This window comes from Tiliqua scincoides, chromosome 4 (assembly GCF_035046505.1).
Source record: "Tiliqua scincoides isolate rTilSci1 chromosome 4, rTilSci1.hap2, whole genome shotgun sequence".
In the NCBI taxonomy this organism is placed as follows: domain Eukaryota; kingdom Metazoa; phylum Chordata; class Lepidosauria; order Squamata; family Scincidae; genus Tiliqua; species Tiliqua scincoides.
Genome location: NC_089824.1, coordinates 218,419,741 through 218,437,626, shown reverse-complemented (window position 1 = coordinate 218,437,626; position 17,886 = coordinate 218,419,741). Strand labels below are relative to the sequence as shown.

The following is a 17,886-nucleotide window of genomic DNA, read 5'->3' as shown; positions in this document are numbered from 1 at the left end:
ACAGCCCGCTCCTAGGCATGTCTACTCAGAAGTAAGTCCCATTATAGTCAATGGGGTTTACTCCTAGGAAAGTGTGGCTAGGATTGTAGCCTAAGCCGGGACTCTCCATCCTTGCAGCGCCTCCCCGCCTCCTTCCACCTGCCGGCGCCCCTGCCTCCCTGCATCCCGCCCTCCCCCTTTCCCTCCTCCCCCCCAGCGCCCTCTGGTCCCTCCTCTCTCCCTGCCGCCCGCCCGCCTCTCGCTCGCTCTGTACCGCATTGCCGTAGTGCGCAGGGGGTGGTGGCGACTGCATTGCGCCGTCCCGTCCATAGGTGGACCCCCTCCCGGGGAAATAAAGCCGCCCGAGCCGAAGCGGGCAGCCTCTGCCATCCGAGACCCCAGCAGCCGGTAAGAGCTCCTGGAGCTGCCTGCAGATCCCCACCTCCTGCTGCCGGGGGGGGGGTCCCTTGCAGAACGGGGTGCGGTGGGCGGGCCGGGCTGGAGGCTGCGCTGGTTGCGCGTGAGGATGGAGGAGCTACACTCCTATCCCAGGCTGCAACCCTATCCACATTTTCCTGGGAGTAAGCCCCATCGACTGTACTGGGACTGACATCTGAGTAGACATGCATAGGATTGAGCTCCCAGTTCCTTCGGGGCAGGTTTCTGCACGAGGGCTCTTGCAAGAACCGGAGGCCAGCAGAGACCGGGCAAGGCTGGCCTTTGCAAGGGATGCAGGAACGGGAGGGGGGGGGCTCGGCTCCCTTCCTTCCTTGCACCGGCTCAGCTGCGCTGTTTCCTGGGACCCTCTCCCAGAGAGACGGATTCCACCCTCCAGCTGGCATTTCCCACTCCCACTCCACGTAGGTGAGAGGTGCAGGGGTGGTGGGGAGCCAACTCCGAAGAACGGCCCCAATTCAGAGGGCCATGCGATCCTTCACGCTGCTAAGCCTGGAACACACAGAATCCAAAAGGATAGATCCCTGCTGTGGATCGGACTTCTTGATGCTGCTGTTGGGGGGAGAGAATCTGCACCGTTATCCCTTTTGCTTCTAAGCAGATTGCTGAATTGCACAGTCATTCCATAACCCCCCCTCCAGATTTATTGCCCTGTTCTCCCCCCCTCTCCATAGCTGCCTTAGAATTTAGAGAGCGAATCCCCCCTTCCTTTGGGGTGGGGTGGGAAGGTAATGCCAAAGTCTTCCATGTGCAGCTTCGCTCCGTTTGACCTTGTTGCCATATTCCCTGGTCAGATGACAAGGTCTGGAAGATTCGCAAAATCACCAGAGATGTTTCTTATTTGATTGTCATTTTTTATGTGGGGGAGGAAGGGGAAAGATTGGGGGAGCATATTTTCTCAGAATTGAGCACCGTGCAGCTCCCAGAGAATAATCTGGTGTTCAGCATACAGAGTATCTGAAATAGCCTTGGGTCATTCAGGTTTTAAAAATAACCTATGGCAGAGGGGATGGTGTGCGGAGAGGGCATGCCTTTCAAGCTGATCAGATCCCACATGTGGGTGGCCTATGACGAAGATCAGTGGCAGTCATGAGGATTTTTTTTTGTTCTTCTCTCAGAATATCTGAAGAACCATTTTTTTTTGGCCAGTGACATAATGAATTTAGCACTTCCTAAAGAAAGAGGAGGGACAAGACATTTGTGATTTGCATGTATAGAGGCTTCTGCAACAAGATATGGTGGCTTATTATCTGAGACATCTTTCCAACTTGGGAAAGCAAATTGAATGATTTGCAAACAGCTGTCATTTTTCTTTTTCTTTTCCTTTTTTTTTTTTCAACTGGTGGAGTGCTTTACATTTCAAATCCACAAATTATATTGGCCCATCTGTCCCATTTTCCTTTTCAGTTCCCTAAACAAATGGGGTCAGTTTTGCTTCTCTTTGACATAAATGAGAGGTTTGTGGTTATTGGTTATTGGTATTACCCTGGCACATCGACTTTATTCTCTTCTGTAACAAAAAAGGGGAAAAAATTCTTAAAGCAGACTCACAAAATTGGATTTTTAATATAGAGGGTTATCCAGTCTTTTGGAAGTGCCAAAAGGTTTCAGAGTGGACAACATGGACATCTTGCTTCTATTGACCTACAATTTATATATCTGCTTGTCTTATATCTTGGGGTATGGAAGAAAGCTAAACTCTCCCCTCCCTTCTCCCCCTCCTGGTTGAGCCTTCTTCACAGAACTGACTCCTAGTTCTGCGCATGAGAAGCTATTTCTGGCTCTTTCCTTTTGTGGACACCATATTGTCTTTTCTGGTGACAAGCTTATTGGGAAATTGCCTAAGGTGGCTCTGAATTATTGTGCAGAAAGCTTTTGTGTGTTCATTGCCTAGGAAATAATGTATACTAGGTGTGGTGGTGAGAATCCTGCCTGAATTTTTAGGGGGATACACTCTGTATCCCCCTCTTTATCTGTTTATACTCTGTTTATCCCCCCAGAACAGAGGGGAATAAACAACACACACACACACACACACACAGCCTCTTTATCCCTTTAAGAGTAATTTACTTGGGTTGGAGGAAAGATTTGTAATTCCTGGGAATCGTGGGGTATCTTTTCTAAAAAAGCAGTTTCTGATGGGGTTAAAAGAGGAATGGTTAAAGAGCTGTCAGTGAGTGGAGTGGTCAGTAGGAAGGGGGGATACAGGCTCAAGGAACTGAAAAGAATGGGGGTCCTATCTTGGCTAAAGTGCAGACAAATTTATCCCATCACAAACAGAAAATCCTTCTTCTGTCTGGCCTACATTAAATCTTCTGTCTGTGATCCAGCAGCAAATCTAATGTCCAAAGTGGAGGCTTAACCTGTTATTAGAAGGAATCCAGACATAATGCCTGCTGCGGGACTGGAGGCTGGAGGACTTGATGTTGTGTGGCTGGAACTGTGTTGTGATCCTGTTGCTCATGGCGACACTTCTGATCTCCTCCTTGTTTGCCTTCTCCCCGCTGCAGCAGCCTCTGTCGGTCGCAGCCGCTGCTCAGTTTCCCATCCCTTCCCTAGTGCCCGTTGGCTGTTCAGCACAAAGGAGTGGAAGGATGGGGAAAGAGAAGACCCATATCAACATTGTTGTCATTGGACATGTGGACTCTGGCAAATCCACCACCACTGGCCATCTTATCTACAAATGCGGGGGCATCGACAAAAGGACCATTGAAAAATTCGAGAAGGAGGCTGCTGAGGTAAGGCACACAGGCACAGTTTGCCCTTCAAATTTGCCCTTCCTCTTTTCCCTGGCACAGAAAACTGGGGATGAAAAACACCCGTCACTCTGCGAACATCCTCCCCTGGCTAGGATATTCTCAGCCTGTCAGCCGTGCTTTTTCCTCTCTTGTTTTCTGCTACCTTGCTTTGTTCTCCTGTTCCTTTTTGCCTTTCATCACAGTATCCCTTCCCCAGCCTTTCTGATTATTCTGCCTTAAAAAAAAAAAAAAGAGGATAGGCCAGAGTCTGACTGTGGGAGGGTAGAGAGGAGGATGAATGTCCCATGACAGTTTGCGTCCCCATCTTGTTTTTTAGAATATTGTTTAAGAATCCATACCTGAATGTGTACTGGAAATACGTACTAAAAAAATCTGCGTCAGTGGTTCTAGGCCTCATGTGTATATGACAGGATATTTAGTTCTGAGGTCGAGGAGAGGCCCTGTCAGAACAGGCTCCTCTTGTTATTGCAATGAAGCTACTAAGAATTACGTTTCCACGCATTCAGTCTCAGAGATGAGAAACCTTCATTCTTCTGTGGCTGATGCTTGTCAGTGTGCTCCTTCCTTTTGTAGCCACAGATTTTGGACCATGAAAATGTACATCAGCTGAAATCTGTAGCTGTATTTCTTTTATCATACAGTCTTAACCCCAGAAGAATGATAAATCTTTTCAATTTCAGGTAGAAATATAAAAAACACCAGATAGGTAAACTCCTCTTAATCATGTTGCTATTTGAGAGAAATCGGAGGGTACTGTCCTTGCTGAAGCTAAGGTGATCTTAGTCTCATCATTGCCTGAATTGGACACTACCTGGGATCATTCAAAAAATCTACTAAAAAGAAGAAAATCATAAGCCAGCAGCTTTGATTCTGACATACAATCTAAGACTTTCATGGCCAGTACTATTAGTGTTGCAGTAAGACCTGTTTCAGCCACACTAGACACTGTGCCAGAACCACCTTTCAGAGCACGATACCATAGTCTTTCGAGACTGAAGGTTGCCAATACAAAAGACCTGTTTGGGCTTATTGGCCATGGTCTGTGAAGAATTTTATTTCCTAATGTTACGTTCACAACTATGATGAGCATAGAGGTGGGAACCACAGACCATTCGTCCCACCCCAGAGCAGTTGACAATAACCATCCACTGTCAGTGTCAGATATTGTCAGTGGACAATTATTGTCCACGAGCCAAGTCACATCGTATTGGTGAAACTGCAAGATGGCTACCTGATATGACCTGGAGGTGAAGTTTCTCGCATTCCTTCAGATGTGGTTATGGTTTAGTCCAGCAATTTTTAAACTTTTTCATCTCAGGGCACACTGTCAAGTTGCTAAAATTGTCAAGTCACACCATTGGCTTTTTGAAAATTGACAAGGCACACCATGCTGCTGGTGGGTGGCTAACATCCCCCAATGGCCCTAATAATAAATGACCCTCCCCCATATTCCCGCGGCACACCTGCAGACTATTCGTGGCACACCAAATCACTGGTTCAGTCACTGAACATGAGCCAAAATTCATCCACAGAGTCTCTTTTACTTCCAGGGTTATTAGTTGTACTGCACTCTTGTATCCATCCACCTAACGTGGGTGGCCAAAGTTTTAAGCATAAGAGCCCACTGCCACAGACAGACATGAGAAGCACAGCCTGCTGTCATTTCCTAATTATACTGTGGCATTGTAGTTGGTCTTTGTAAAGATCTTTGTAAAGATTTTTCCTAATGGCCCAGCCTACAACGTCCTGCTGGATCATTGTATCCTCTTTTAAAAGAACTCCTTTCATATCAGGTACATGAACTGTAGCTTCTGAGCAGTGCTGAGGTGTTAACTGCTGAAACAGCAGCCCACATGAGAATTGGGCTCTCCCATGTCTTGAAATATGATCAAGATTTGTGTATTTTCTCTTCTATCATTTTCAGAAAATGAGTTTCAAGTGAGAAAAAAGTGTTTACTTTTGGTTGCGACTGGTTTAATGACATCACTTCTGGCCCTCAGCAGGTGTCATGAATTCTATTCAACCCACTGTATGAAATAAACATGACACCATTGGTCTAGTGCAGGGGTCTCCAAACTTTTTGGTCAGAGGGCCGCATCAAATGTCTGGCACGGTTTTGAGGGCCGGAAAAAAAATTAATTAATTAAAGATGGAAGTTAGATATGTGAGTAAGTGAATGAACGGGCTCAATCATTCAACCTCTCTGGCTCTTAGAACACCCTCTAGATGCAACCAGAGCACAGTTCCAGTCGTTCAGCAAAGTGGGCCAGGGGCTTTCAGGGGACAAGAGGCTGGCCGTGGGCCGGATAGAGGCTCGCCGTGAGCAGCATCTGGCCCCCGGGCTGGGGTTTGGAGATCCCTGGTCTAGTGAGTAGCTAAGAAATTGGCATTTGCTCTGAGGCTTGGGTCCCAGGTGCCATGTGGCCTATTTGAGCTCCAGCCATGAGCTTATTTGAGCTCCAGCAATACATTTTTAAAACAGAAGAATCAGGGGTGGGTCTGTGATGAATCATGTTGTGGCAGAGAGAAAGTAGCAAACTCTCTCTTGACCATACCCTCCCTCTCTCCCACCACAGTCTTTCTCCCTTATTCTGAAGGACTAGGGCTGTGGGAGGGATCTCACCAGATTGCCTTCTCTGTCTCGCTGCTTCACCTCCCATATACTAAACATAATAAAAAAGAACCTTTTCCTGGCTCACCTGTGCATACTGCACTCCTGTTCAGTGAGAGAAGTTTGAGAGCAGTGGTAGTTACACAGCCCATGCAATTCCTTCTACTTAGTACTAACCCCTTAGCTACTGTTTTTAGAAGGCTACTATGGGAGAATCAGGCATGGTTTAACCCCCTGCCTTTTCCCATAATTCAAGCATTGGGGGACACACACTATGTGTGTGTATGTGGGGAGGGGTGTCAGTTTGCCCCCCCCATATTTTTCTCCCTGTTACCTCCCCGCCACAATTTTCATTCTCAGGTACAGTCTAGAAATAAGATATTGATATTGAACTATCTCAGGGTGGCAGAAGGTAGACAGTGGACTGCTGGCCAGTTTCCAAGGGACTGCCCAGTGCCTGCTGGTTGCTGGGATTCTTGCCTGGAATGCTTGACTGGGCTCAGTGCGAGTATATTAATCCACCTTCTGCCGAGTCACACCATTTTGGTTGCCAGAATTCTTGCAAAGGAAGCTGGGCCAGGTGAATCTGGACCTGATCTCTTAAGGCACTTATTTCCTATAATGTAGTTTATGTTCAGGATCCCTTCACACAAGTTAGATTTTTCTTAACTTAAGTGGTCCTGAGTAGGCACTCTTACTCTGTAAAGTTGATGGAACTTAGGGATTCTTGTTTTTGAAAAAAGAAAAATGATGTAAACAGTTCAAGACTCAAGTCTGCCCATTCTTGTTTTACTTTACAGAACTCTTGTAAGAACTACTGCAATAGGGCCTGTAATTTGCTAATTAGATCAGATGGGTTCTATGAATGAACATTAACACATAATGTTTTGTGTGGGTGATCAGCAGGTCAGAAAATAGGGCATGCTTTTATTCTCTTACCTACCCCTCTGGCAAATTCATCACCCAGCAGAAGAGAGAGTGTAGAGGTTAGCATTGTGTCTTCCCTGCTGCTTTTCAGGTCACAGAAAGATAACCAAGACTCTGTGAATTCTGCGGTAGCACTTCATGAGCATAGAATTCAGCAAGAGCTTTCTTTTCTTTTTTGCAGAGCAAGTTTCTAGCCCTTCTGGTTAGGTTTAGTAACGTGTGAGCAATATGTTGTGAAAACTGAGAAGCCGGTGGTTTGGACGCTTTTTAGAGCTTGAGGAAGAATTTTTCACTACTTTGCAGAGGTATTCACTTCTCCCCAGTTGCAGAATCTGTAAAATAGACCAATGTATGCAAAAATTAATGCATATTTTAAACATATATTAAAATATGCATATTTTAGAATATGCATCATAAACAGATAAAGTATGCATATTTCAAATGCTTCCCTCCCTTAGGGCAGAGCTTTTATTTATTTGTTTAAATAGACTATATGTGGCTGTGAAATGGTGGAACTGTGAGATGTGTCACTGTAGTTCTGATTTCTTGCTTTGTCTTGTAATTGTTAGTTATGCATCAAGGATGCCAAAAGCATTTCCCAGGCATAGAAAAGAGAGACGCCATTTCATAACAATGTCTGTTAAAACTGACAGCTACGTATCCTGAGTTGGATGAAGATGGAGAGCAGGATTACAGTATATCATTCTTTTGCGTATATACATCTTTCACTACCATTTCCCAAAAGATGATTGAGGTTTTGTTTCCTAATTGCCTTTGATCCTCAGACTATCAGATTTGTTGCTCACACTAAAAACATGTACAGAAGTGTCTACAAGCAGCCATGTTCTGTTCATTATCTCTTGCCCTTCTGAGCATTTAGAATAATTTTCTGTATATAATTTCCTAACCTATGTGGCTCTAATATCCAATTTGTATAGTTTTTGTTTTCTATAGACCCTGCTTGCCTTCTGCTACTTCCATGGTGTCATGTACCTTGCTTGCTTAGATACAAGCAATTATACTGTCTTCTTTGTTTAGCAATGACATCATTTTTCTGTATGATGTCATGTCTATTCACCCACTGAGTCTATTTATCTTATATCTGTAGTTCTGATTTGTCTATTGAATGTAGCTAAGAAGCTAAGGGATGCTTGTGGACCGTCCAAAGACTTTCTTTAAGCGGGAGGCACACAAAGAGGCATTTTGGAGGGAAGCCCCATAATGTTTTCTTTGGAGACCCTACAGTGTCATAGTTGGTCTGAGCACCTCTTAAAAGTCTTAAAATGTTCTCATTTGGGCTGGTTTTGGCTGGCCAGCTTAAACTGGTGGAGCATTAAAGTGCATAATGATGTTTGTAGCTGTTAAAAACTGGATTTTAAATCTTTAATGTAATGGGATATTTAATATGTTCCTTTTTCATGTGTTGTTAGCTCCCCACTCCCAATCTTTGAGGATGAGGTTTGCTATGCACTTAAATGAATAAAGTGGATAATTAGAATGCTTTCATGTTTGGGAAACTTGTTTAGCACTGAAAGCTGCACCTGACCTTTTTGTCATGACTTATTCAGATTTATGTCTGAATTTGTCATGAGAATGAAATATTAACAAAAAGAAAGAAAGAAAACTGGTATTTTGAAATGTTAGATGTGGTCCTCAGTGCTGCTGACAGCTTTTGCAACCCTGATCTAATCCTGCATTTCATCAGGTTATCTGGCCATCTATGTAAAATACAATAGAACCCTACCAGCAAAAGAGATGCCCTCAGAATTGGTCTTTGTTAAAACAACCTGCCGTTTCTTTAAATCAGTTGGACAGGTCCTTTGCCACCTTCGCTGGCACAGCAGAGTACACAGAGGGACATGAACCTGCTATTAATAGCCAATCGACTGTGCTTTCAGACTCCATTTTCTGATGCAGGCCTGTGGATGGGGTATTCCTTTTCACTCGATTGCATTGGTAGGAAATGGAGGCTGGCTGTAATAAGATTTTAAAAGGTGCTGCTTAGCTGGGGGAGAGAATACTGAAAGAGAAGAGGATTCTTGGCTTGGAGAAGAGAAATAGCAACAGTTTGGGAGGCTTTTTCTTTTTCTGTAATTTCATCCTTTGTGGTCTTCATAATATCCCAGCTCTTTCTGTACGGTCAGATCAAGATATATCAGACTGTGCAACAGAGCCTTTACTGTGCTAAGCTAAAAATACAGGCCGTTTTTTGCCGACAATCATTCTGGGTAATTGAATATAACCAATCGAAGGGGGGGGGGGTGAGGGTGAGAATTGTTTGCTAAACAGAGGCCTGTCTTCAGCTTACAGTGATGCATGATGCAGCAAAATTCAGCATGTTCCATTTCCATTGGAAGAGACTAGTTTTGTCTACTTTGGGGGTGGCAAGGTGGAAGTGGACAGCAGATAAACGGATTTTGCTTGATGATTCACCATCATTATCTTGGTCTGTGTGGGGAAGGGGTCAGTGTGCGAAAAACCTACACACGAAAAGCCTACTTAATCACGGATCATTGTTGCCCCCTTGTCACAGTGGGCCTTCCTAAAGACCAGCAACAAATCAACTTAAGTCATTGCAAGTATATTGTTAGTAATGGATGCATATTGCAAAGTTAAGGCCACAGTACAACACCGAACTCCTAGGTTTTAGCTGTACCTGACGTTGCTCCAGTCTAATTTTCAATACAAGCCCTTGCAAAGGTTTTGTAACTGATATAGCGTATCTGGATTTTTTGTGGCGGGAGCGGAGCATTTGCTCACTTCTACCATGGTGATTTTTATCTGTAGTAAGATGTACGAAGCTACCTCCTATTGATTGTTTTGTTGCTTAATATTGTCTGCACTGATTGGCTGCAACTTTCCAGGGTTTCGGGCTTGGGAATCTTTACAACTCTACCTGGAGATACCCAAGATTGAAGCTAAGACTTTTCTACATGCAAAACAGGTGCTCGCTTTCGAGCTATACAAAGCAGTGCATAAATTGTCATGTTGTATGACAGTTTAAGTACTAAATGGTTAACCATATGAGTGTATGCCTCAGTCCTGATGGCATTCAGAAGAAAGAATAGAATGTGGCACTCTGAAGAATTCAACTTCCAGAAATATCTGAGAGTTGTTGTTTTTTTTTATAAGCAAGTTTCTAGTCCTTATGGCTGAGAATATATTCCTGATTCAGGATTCCATAGGTAACCAGATAGGGGTGAGGTTCCAGGTCCCACATTGCTTTCTTGTCTCTCCCCAAAACTACTAAGGTGAGAATAATTGACGGAAAATAGTCAAAGAACAGAAAAAAATATGGGGGGGGGGGAAATTTCACAGATCCACTCCATGGATATAATTTACAGACACCACAAGATTTTGTTAACACAGAATTTGGATTGCATTTTAACTCTTTATTGTGGAATGGACATACCATCCTGAACACACTAAACAGAGAAGCCTCCAGTTTGCATGGCAAGTTGGAACAAGTTGGAACAAGTTGGCAAGTTGGAACAGAGTGGAGGAGGGCAGGACAAAGAAAAAAATTAGACATAAATCTTGCATTTAAGACTTGATTTTGAAAGCTGTGAGATGTTGAGAGTGAACTAGCAACTTAAATATAGATTATTTATATTCTGATAAATAAATATAGATTATTTATCAGTGACCTTCACCATGCCCATTCTTGTCTTTCTGTGTTTCTAGTGGCTGCCCCCCCCCTCCACTGAAGTCCCCAAGGTACAGCTTCCTGGCACTGCCTGGGACACTGCAGCCTGCCTGCAAAGGAACTCGCTTTTTTGAAAAATATTTTTGCAGCAGTTCTAACAGCTACAGAGGACCTCCCTTTTCTGTGAAGCCTTTGCCTAGACCATGATATATCTAATCCCAAGTAATTAGAACTGAAATAATCACATATTCTTCCCCTGCTGCACTTCTGCCTCCCCTCTGTCTCTTGTGCTTATGTTGACATCTAGGGGCCCAATCCTATGCAACTTTCCAGCACCAGTGCAGCCGCAATGCAGCCCCAAGGTAAGAGAACAAATGTTCCCATACCGCGAGGAGGCCTCTGTGACTGCCCCCCCCCACCGCAGGATGCAGTGTGCACCCTATTGGCACAGCTGCACTGGAAAATGGGATAAGATCCGGCCCCCAGTTGTATGTTCCTTGGGGCAGAGGCCTATTGTCTCACTCTTTGTAAAGTGCCACATCCATGGTTAGGGCTGTTTGATTGATGCCTCAACATTACAGAAAGGAGAGCAACCTGCACTGAGCACAGGTGCTGTCGTCTCTCCTTTGCCCTACTGAGCTGTTTACCTATGGTATGCGGTCTGCTCTGTAGAATTACAGCACTGAATTGTGAGGCTTTGACCTGCCTGTTGCTTCCTAGCCATTGAAGGACACACAAGTGTGGACAAACCTAACATATTATTATTATTATTAACAGTATTTATATACCGCTTTTCAACTAAAAGTTCACAAAGCGGTTTACAGAGAAAAATCAAATAACTAAATGGCTCCCTGTCCTGAAAGGACTCACAATCTAAAAAGATGCCACGGAATACCAGCAGACAGCCACTAGAACAGACAGTGCTGGGGTGAGGTGGGCCAGTTACTCTCCCCCTGCTAAAAAAAGGAGCACCCACTTGAAAAAGTGCCTCTTACCCAATTAGCAGGGGTACATATATAAAATACCTTTCTCAGACACTAATTTTACATGCCTGGTTCTGGTTGGGGGCAGTGAGTCTACACTCAGTGGCCTAGCTCTTACTTTGAATCGGTAACCATAAACTGTATTAGCCACATTTCTGTTCTACCCTTCCGCCAAGGAGCTTATGGAAACATCCACAGCGTTATTCTGTTTTATCCTTGCCACAACCCTGTTATGTATGTTGTGCTGGGCCAACACTACTAGCCCAAGGTCACCAGTGAGCTTTGTGGCTGAGCAGAGATTTGGATGCTCTATTATGGGGGTGGGGTGCAGGGTATAAATCTTTTAAATAAATAAGTACATTTGAACCTGTGTGTGTTCTTAATCCAGGTCTATCTATTAAATTGCACAGATTTCTCAGTTCTGGTTCTGCTTTAGCTGTCTGTGATTTTTAAATTTTAACTGACAGCAGACATGATTTTTGTTGCAGATGTTGAGCCATCCTGAGTACAGGCTGAGACGGGATACAGATATTTAGAATAAACAGATTAAACCAATAACTATCCCACTTTAGGTCGAACAGATGTTCACAGAATGGCTGTGCTGAAGTTGTTGAAAATATAAAAAGTTTGCCCCAGTTTCTAGGTCAGGTTCAGACTAAAGGATAGGGGGCTTGGTGACTTATTTTGCTCTGGATCACAGAGGGGGTGGATTGCCTGGGTGGCTGTTTTGTGGAGAGTGTCTGTGTGTGCTTCACTGTCTCTCAGCCTGATCTGCCCTACAGGGTTGTTGTGAAGATAAAATGGGATAACCCCCATGGACACTCCCTGAGCTATTGAGAGATTTTAGATTCCTAAAACCTAAGTCTTACCAGTCATAGAATTCAAAAGATGGATACATGTATCCACTACTCTATCTTTTGAATTCTATGACTGGTAAGAGATTTTAGGAAAAAAAATACAACTTGCCCTGCTGTCTGAACATTGAGTACTGGAAATGACAAGTTATTGTTATTGCTTATTATTGTTATTGCTTATTAATAACAATAACTTGTCATTTCTGGTACATGGTACAGATCCCTCCCCGAGGCTGGCTGGCTACACATGCACATAGACACTCTAGCTAGCTGACTAGCCAGCCAGCCTCGGGGAGCCCAGGATTCTGATTATTAATTAATAATTAATATTATTAATAAAATTCTCTCTCTCTTTGTCAAGTGGGTTGCAACAGATAACAATTTTAGTTTAAAAAGTTTGTCCCAGTGCTAAAAACTTTGGGAAGCATTACTCATTTTCAAACAGGTATGTCATGGCACATTAGTGCGCTGTGGGAGTTTGGAGCACAGCTGTTGAAAATAGCTGAAAAACTCTTCCAAGTTCTGTGCCTGTTTCTAGGGCTGTAGTAACAAATTTTTTGACCCCCTTCCTTCATTGGCTCTGCCGGAAGAACCAGAATGAGTCTCCCAGAAGTTGGAAGTGACATCACAAGAGGCAAAGACCATAGAGTATACCATAGAGGTCAGTGTGCCATGAGAAGAGAAACGTTGGAAATAGCTGCTCTAGGGCCTTCATCAGGCACTGTTATCTTTAAAAAAAATGTCTTTATGGTATATTCTTTTCGTCCTTTCTGTCAACCACCCTACAGGCCTGTTATCGGGTAGAACGGTAGAATATTAAAATTAAAAGCATAAAAAAAATTGTCAGAATTTCACTGCAACATGTGGGATCGAGGACCTTCATCAGTAATATCCTCCACTCTCTTTTCCCATGGTCTATTCCTCCTTCAATTTTCCCCTCTCTATATTTCTCCCCGTATATATCTTATACTTTCCCCCTATATATATATATATATATATGCTTCCTTTCTCATCAGTTTTTCTTTTCTCTCCTTATCTGTGGTTTTCAGAGTTTCTGTTTGGAAAGGGCTCAGTAGGCATATGTGCCCTTGGAGGGGATAAGTCTTGGGAATGAACTCCTGTCTCCTGCCAGTTGGGTTGTTGCTGGCCAGTTATTTTCAAGCCACTGTGCCTGGATAATGCTGGTCTTCCACAAACACTTCTCGGGGGGTCCTCAGAGAAGACTCAGGAGTGTTAAACACATTTTCCTGGAAGGTGGCTTTGCACAGCTTGCTGGTCTTATTTCTGCAATGTGCAACCACAAAGAGTGTTAGGTGTGAGACTGTGTGAGTTGGTGGGCTTGTTGGGCCAGGCTGGCACCAGGTGTGGACCGAGTATGACTCAGAATCCAACATGCCAAGTTCTGTGTGGGTTCCTTAGCAGACCAAGTATATGTGGGAAGTGTTCTCCTGAAAGTAGAAAATTTGAACAGCACTGCACAGTACAACAGTATCTGCCTGTGATTTTTATCCCATGAGTCAGGGATATTGTTGTTTCTGTTGGGGAAGCTGTACACTGTTATGTACCACTTTGATGGTGAGCATGCAAAGACTGGCATCTCCAGGGTGTCACAAAGGCCTCCGGGGAGCTTCTGCATGTGAAACATGTGATCTACCAGTAAACTGTGACACCCCTTCCATAGTACTCTGTTCTAATGTTTGTCAAACTTCTTGATTTAGGGAACCCTTTCCAAGTTCCATCTGCCATGGAACTCCTGCAAGTTTCAGGGGATCCTGGGATGTGTTTTAGGGAACTCGTACTCAGGTCACACAGAGTAACAGCTTTGAGGAAGGGGCTTCTCTGCCATTCAGTGTGAGTTGAAAATATCAACCAGCATTATCCTGCAATTGCCCCCAGCAAGAGAAGACTGGGTGTGGGAGGTCAGCTCTCTTTATGAAACTTGTCTGCTACGACTGATCTACATTCAGAGAAGCTTTGGAGCGACTTCCAGGGAGCCCCAGGGTTCCCCAGAGCACAGTTTGAAAACCATTGATCTACAGGCCAAGGTGCAAAGCCCTCTAGAGTGCCTAGCAGAATAAGAGCTGCTCTTGCCTCTTCCTTTGGCTAGATCAGTGATTTTCAATATTTTTTCTTCTCATGGCACACTGACCTCTGTGGTCTTCTCTATGGTCTTTGCGTCTTATGATGTCACTTCTGGCTTACAGGAGACTCTTCTGGGTTCTGTGGCTCTGTTTCTAGGGTAGCAACAAATTGTCTGTCCTTTTTCCTCTGCTGGCAGAGCTTGTAGTTTTTAAACTGTTAATTTGTATTAGTTTCAAAAATCACAAAGGAGTAAAAAAGCTATTTTTAATGATAGTTATTGTCTTAGTAAATATCTGGTCAAAACATGGAGAAAAATTTGTAAACCAATAAAGTTAGAGATATTTTAATCAAACAACACCCACTAAAACTAATACAGGTGTACATTACTTAGGGTGCAATCCTAACCAAATTTCCGGCACTGGCATAGCTGTGCCAGTGGGGCATGCGCTGCATCCTGCAGTAAGGGGGCAGTCACAGAGGCCTCGTCAAGGTATGGCAGGGTTTGTTCTCTTACCTCAAAGTTGCATTGCCCTTACGCCAGTGCGGGAAAATGGGTTAGGATTGCGCCCTAAATGACAGAGATACATTCTCCTGATCCTGTTGTTATGCGATTAGGTCGTTAAGCGAACATTCAGCCCAATCTAGTGCCTTTTGTTGTTTAAACAGACACTCCTTGCCAGTGGTGTAGCTAAGGGGGTGCAGGGGTAGCAGTCGCACTGGGCAACAAGCTTTGGGGGGGGCAATAAACTGAACTTGACACTAGTGGCCAAAATTGTGAAAAAATTTGGTATGTACAAATAATACCGTCATGTTATATATCATTGGAAAGGTAATTTAATGCAGAATGCAATGAAACCCCATTGGAATATCTGTATCCTATCAAAAGTTATGGCTAATTAACCAGAAAACGAAAACGCAACTGCCTTATAGAACAAAAAGTGGATTTTCTTAACTCAAAACCGAGCCATGAAACTGATTGTTCTGAGAGCCAATGAGATGTTGTTATGATACAGCATGGAACCAATAAGGAGTTAATATGAGACCACTCTCATTTCCATGTATTATAACACAGCTACTCCTGCTAACTGGTAAACAAGCACTTTTCAAGTGGTGTACCTCTTATATTTAGCAGTGGGAGAATAACCATCCCTCTTCACCCCAGCACAGTGTCTCTAACCAATAAGGGGCACACTTTTTATTTATTTACTTAATTAAATTTGATTTTGTGGAGGGGGGGCTACAAAACCTTTGATCCCAGGTAGCATATAGATGCCTTAGCTATGCCACTGGCTGGGGGAGAGGTTGCAGATCAAGTAGGTGGTGAACCTCTGGGGGGGAGGCACGTTTCCCCCCCAATTTGCACTTTTTAAAAAGCCCAAGTGTGATTTCACTTCCGGTTGTGACATCACTTTTGGGGCATTATTTGAGCTCTGCACCGGGCTACACGTTCATTAGCTACACCACTGCTCCTTGCCATACACTAGCTGGTTGCAGAGGCTACTGGAGATAGATTACCTCTTCTTTGCATTAACAGCCTCTTTGTTGTGCTTTGACCACAGTCATGTATGTGATCTGTTGTTAAGCGGAAGGTTGTTAAGCCTGTATTGTCAGCTCAGCTTGGATGGTTACTGATTCTTCAGCACAATTCCTCTGAAGTCCTTGGTGATCTGAAATGTCTTCAGTCTATGATTATAATTAGCATTTAAATTCTTAAGTATATTTACCCATCATGAACATCAAACTTACGTTTTAATCAGTTTTCTACCTGGTAAATAAAGCTTGAAAATATGTCATTTACCTTTTATATTTTGATGCAAAATGGAGCTCAACCAATATATTTCCACGAGCAGTATATTATATGTCAAAGAGCCACATGTGACTCATGAGCCACGTTTTGACTACCCCTGGTATGGAGGAACATTCAGTCATGAGGGTCCCCACCTGCAGACTGAAGTGGTACAGTTCATACACAGGTTAACCACCATCTCTTCTCTTTGTGAGAACTAAACTGTAACCTCCACACTACATTAGACTTGGATTTCCCTTTTCTCTTTTTACCACCTACTAGATGGGGAAAGGCTCGTTCAAGTATGCCTGGGTCCTGGACAAGCTGAAGGCTGAACGTGAGCGCGGCATCACCATTGACATCTCTCTGTGGAAGTTTGAGACTACCAAGTACTACATAACCATCATTGATGCCCCTGGCCACAGAGACTTCATCAAGAACATGATCACGGGGACCTCACAGGTAAGAAAGGGAAAGGTAGTCTTGGGTTTGGCATGGGACAGATAGCACATTGGCACATGTCCCGATTGTAGCTTACTGGTTAGCTTGACTCTTTTCCTGAGCGAATCTCTGTCAGTTTGGTGGACCGTTTGTAGATTAATGAAACTGAGAATACCCTGCATGTGTGTTCAGTGGGTGCTCCTCTTCAGAGTTCACTAACCACAGCCATATTTTCAGTTGAGCAAGAGCTAAAGGACCTGTAATATTTACTCCACCCATTGAGTTACTCGTGTTAAAGCTAAGATGCTGGCAGTTGGCTCTTTTTTCTTAAGAAAAGCCCTACTGGATCAGACCAAACGCCCATCTAGTCCAGCATCCTGTTCCCACAATAGCCCACTAGCTGCCTCTGTAAAACCTGCAAGGAAGGAATTTAAATCTGCACAGAGGAATTATGTGGAGAAGTGCCTCCTTTGGTCCATCCTAAATCTCCCATCAGTCACATTCATTAACATGGTTCTAATAACCCCTGGTTCTAATATTGTGAGAGAAGGGGAAAAGAGAATTTTGACATGTGCAACTTTCCTCACCTCTGAGAATCTGCTATAACAAGATGGGCAGCATCTGCTAAAATGTTCACACAACAGGAAGTGTAGAGGTTCGGCCTGTGCAGTTCCCATAGCCCACAATTGCAACCCCTACCCCCTATTATACACATGCCATACACATGCCTCCCTGAGCCTCAGAAAGCCTGCTGGAGTCTTAGAAAGGCATCTTCAGTGCCTTTTTAAGGCCCCCCCATGCCTCAGACCACTTCCCAGACGCCCCAGGGAGTGTTCTGGGCCTCTGGCCCAGGGCAGGGGGAGGAGAGTATTAAAATTTTGTGTGCCCCTAGGTGCTAGATACCTTAGCTACATAGTTACACCACTGATCCTAGAGGTCGTTAGGAAAGGGATCAAGAATAAAACTGCTAATATGATAGTATCCCTATGCAAATCTTCGATTTGCCTTCATTTGGAATACTGAGTATGGTTTTGGTTGCACCACCTCAAGAAGGATATCATACAGCTGGAAAAGGTGCAAAAGAGGGAAACCAAAATGATCAGAAGGTTGAAGCACCTTCCTTAGAAGGCAAAGCTTTCCTTTTTTCAAAACAAAAAGCCCCAATTAAAGGGGCATGACTGAGATTTTTAAAATTATGCATGGTGTGAAGAGAGTTTTTCTGTGCATTTTAGGCCAAACCACTTGTTACTTTCAATTTGTGGATTGGCCCTTTGTGACTTTGTTTTCTATATAGAGGGAGGGGGGATCCAGGCTGAGACTACAGAGTGGTGGGGAGGGGGGCTTTAGCTCTTTGACCCTGCC

At 43.9% G+C, this 17,886-nt stretch overlaps 1 protein-coding gene across 1 annotated transcript in view; it reads left to right on the top strand.

Moving 5' to 3' along the window:
• The first annotated feature begins 281 nt into the window (after positions 1-281).
• EEF1A2 (eukaryotic translation elongation factor 1 alpha 2) overlaps positions 282-17,886 on the top strand; it is a 35,432-nt gene continuing 17,827 nt past the window's right edge. Inside the window, exons 1-3 of the mRNA XM_066623536.1 lie at positions 282-387; positions 2,946-3,173; positions 16,366-16,545. Of these exons, the coding sequence (XP_066479633.1) occupies positions 3,030-3,173; positions 16,366-16,545 (324 nt within the window). The 5' untranslated portion in view covers positions 282-387; positions 2,946-3,029. The remainder of the gene's footprint in view (positions 388-2,945; positions 3,174-16,365; positions 16,546-17,886) is intronic.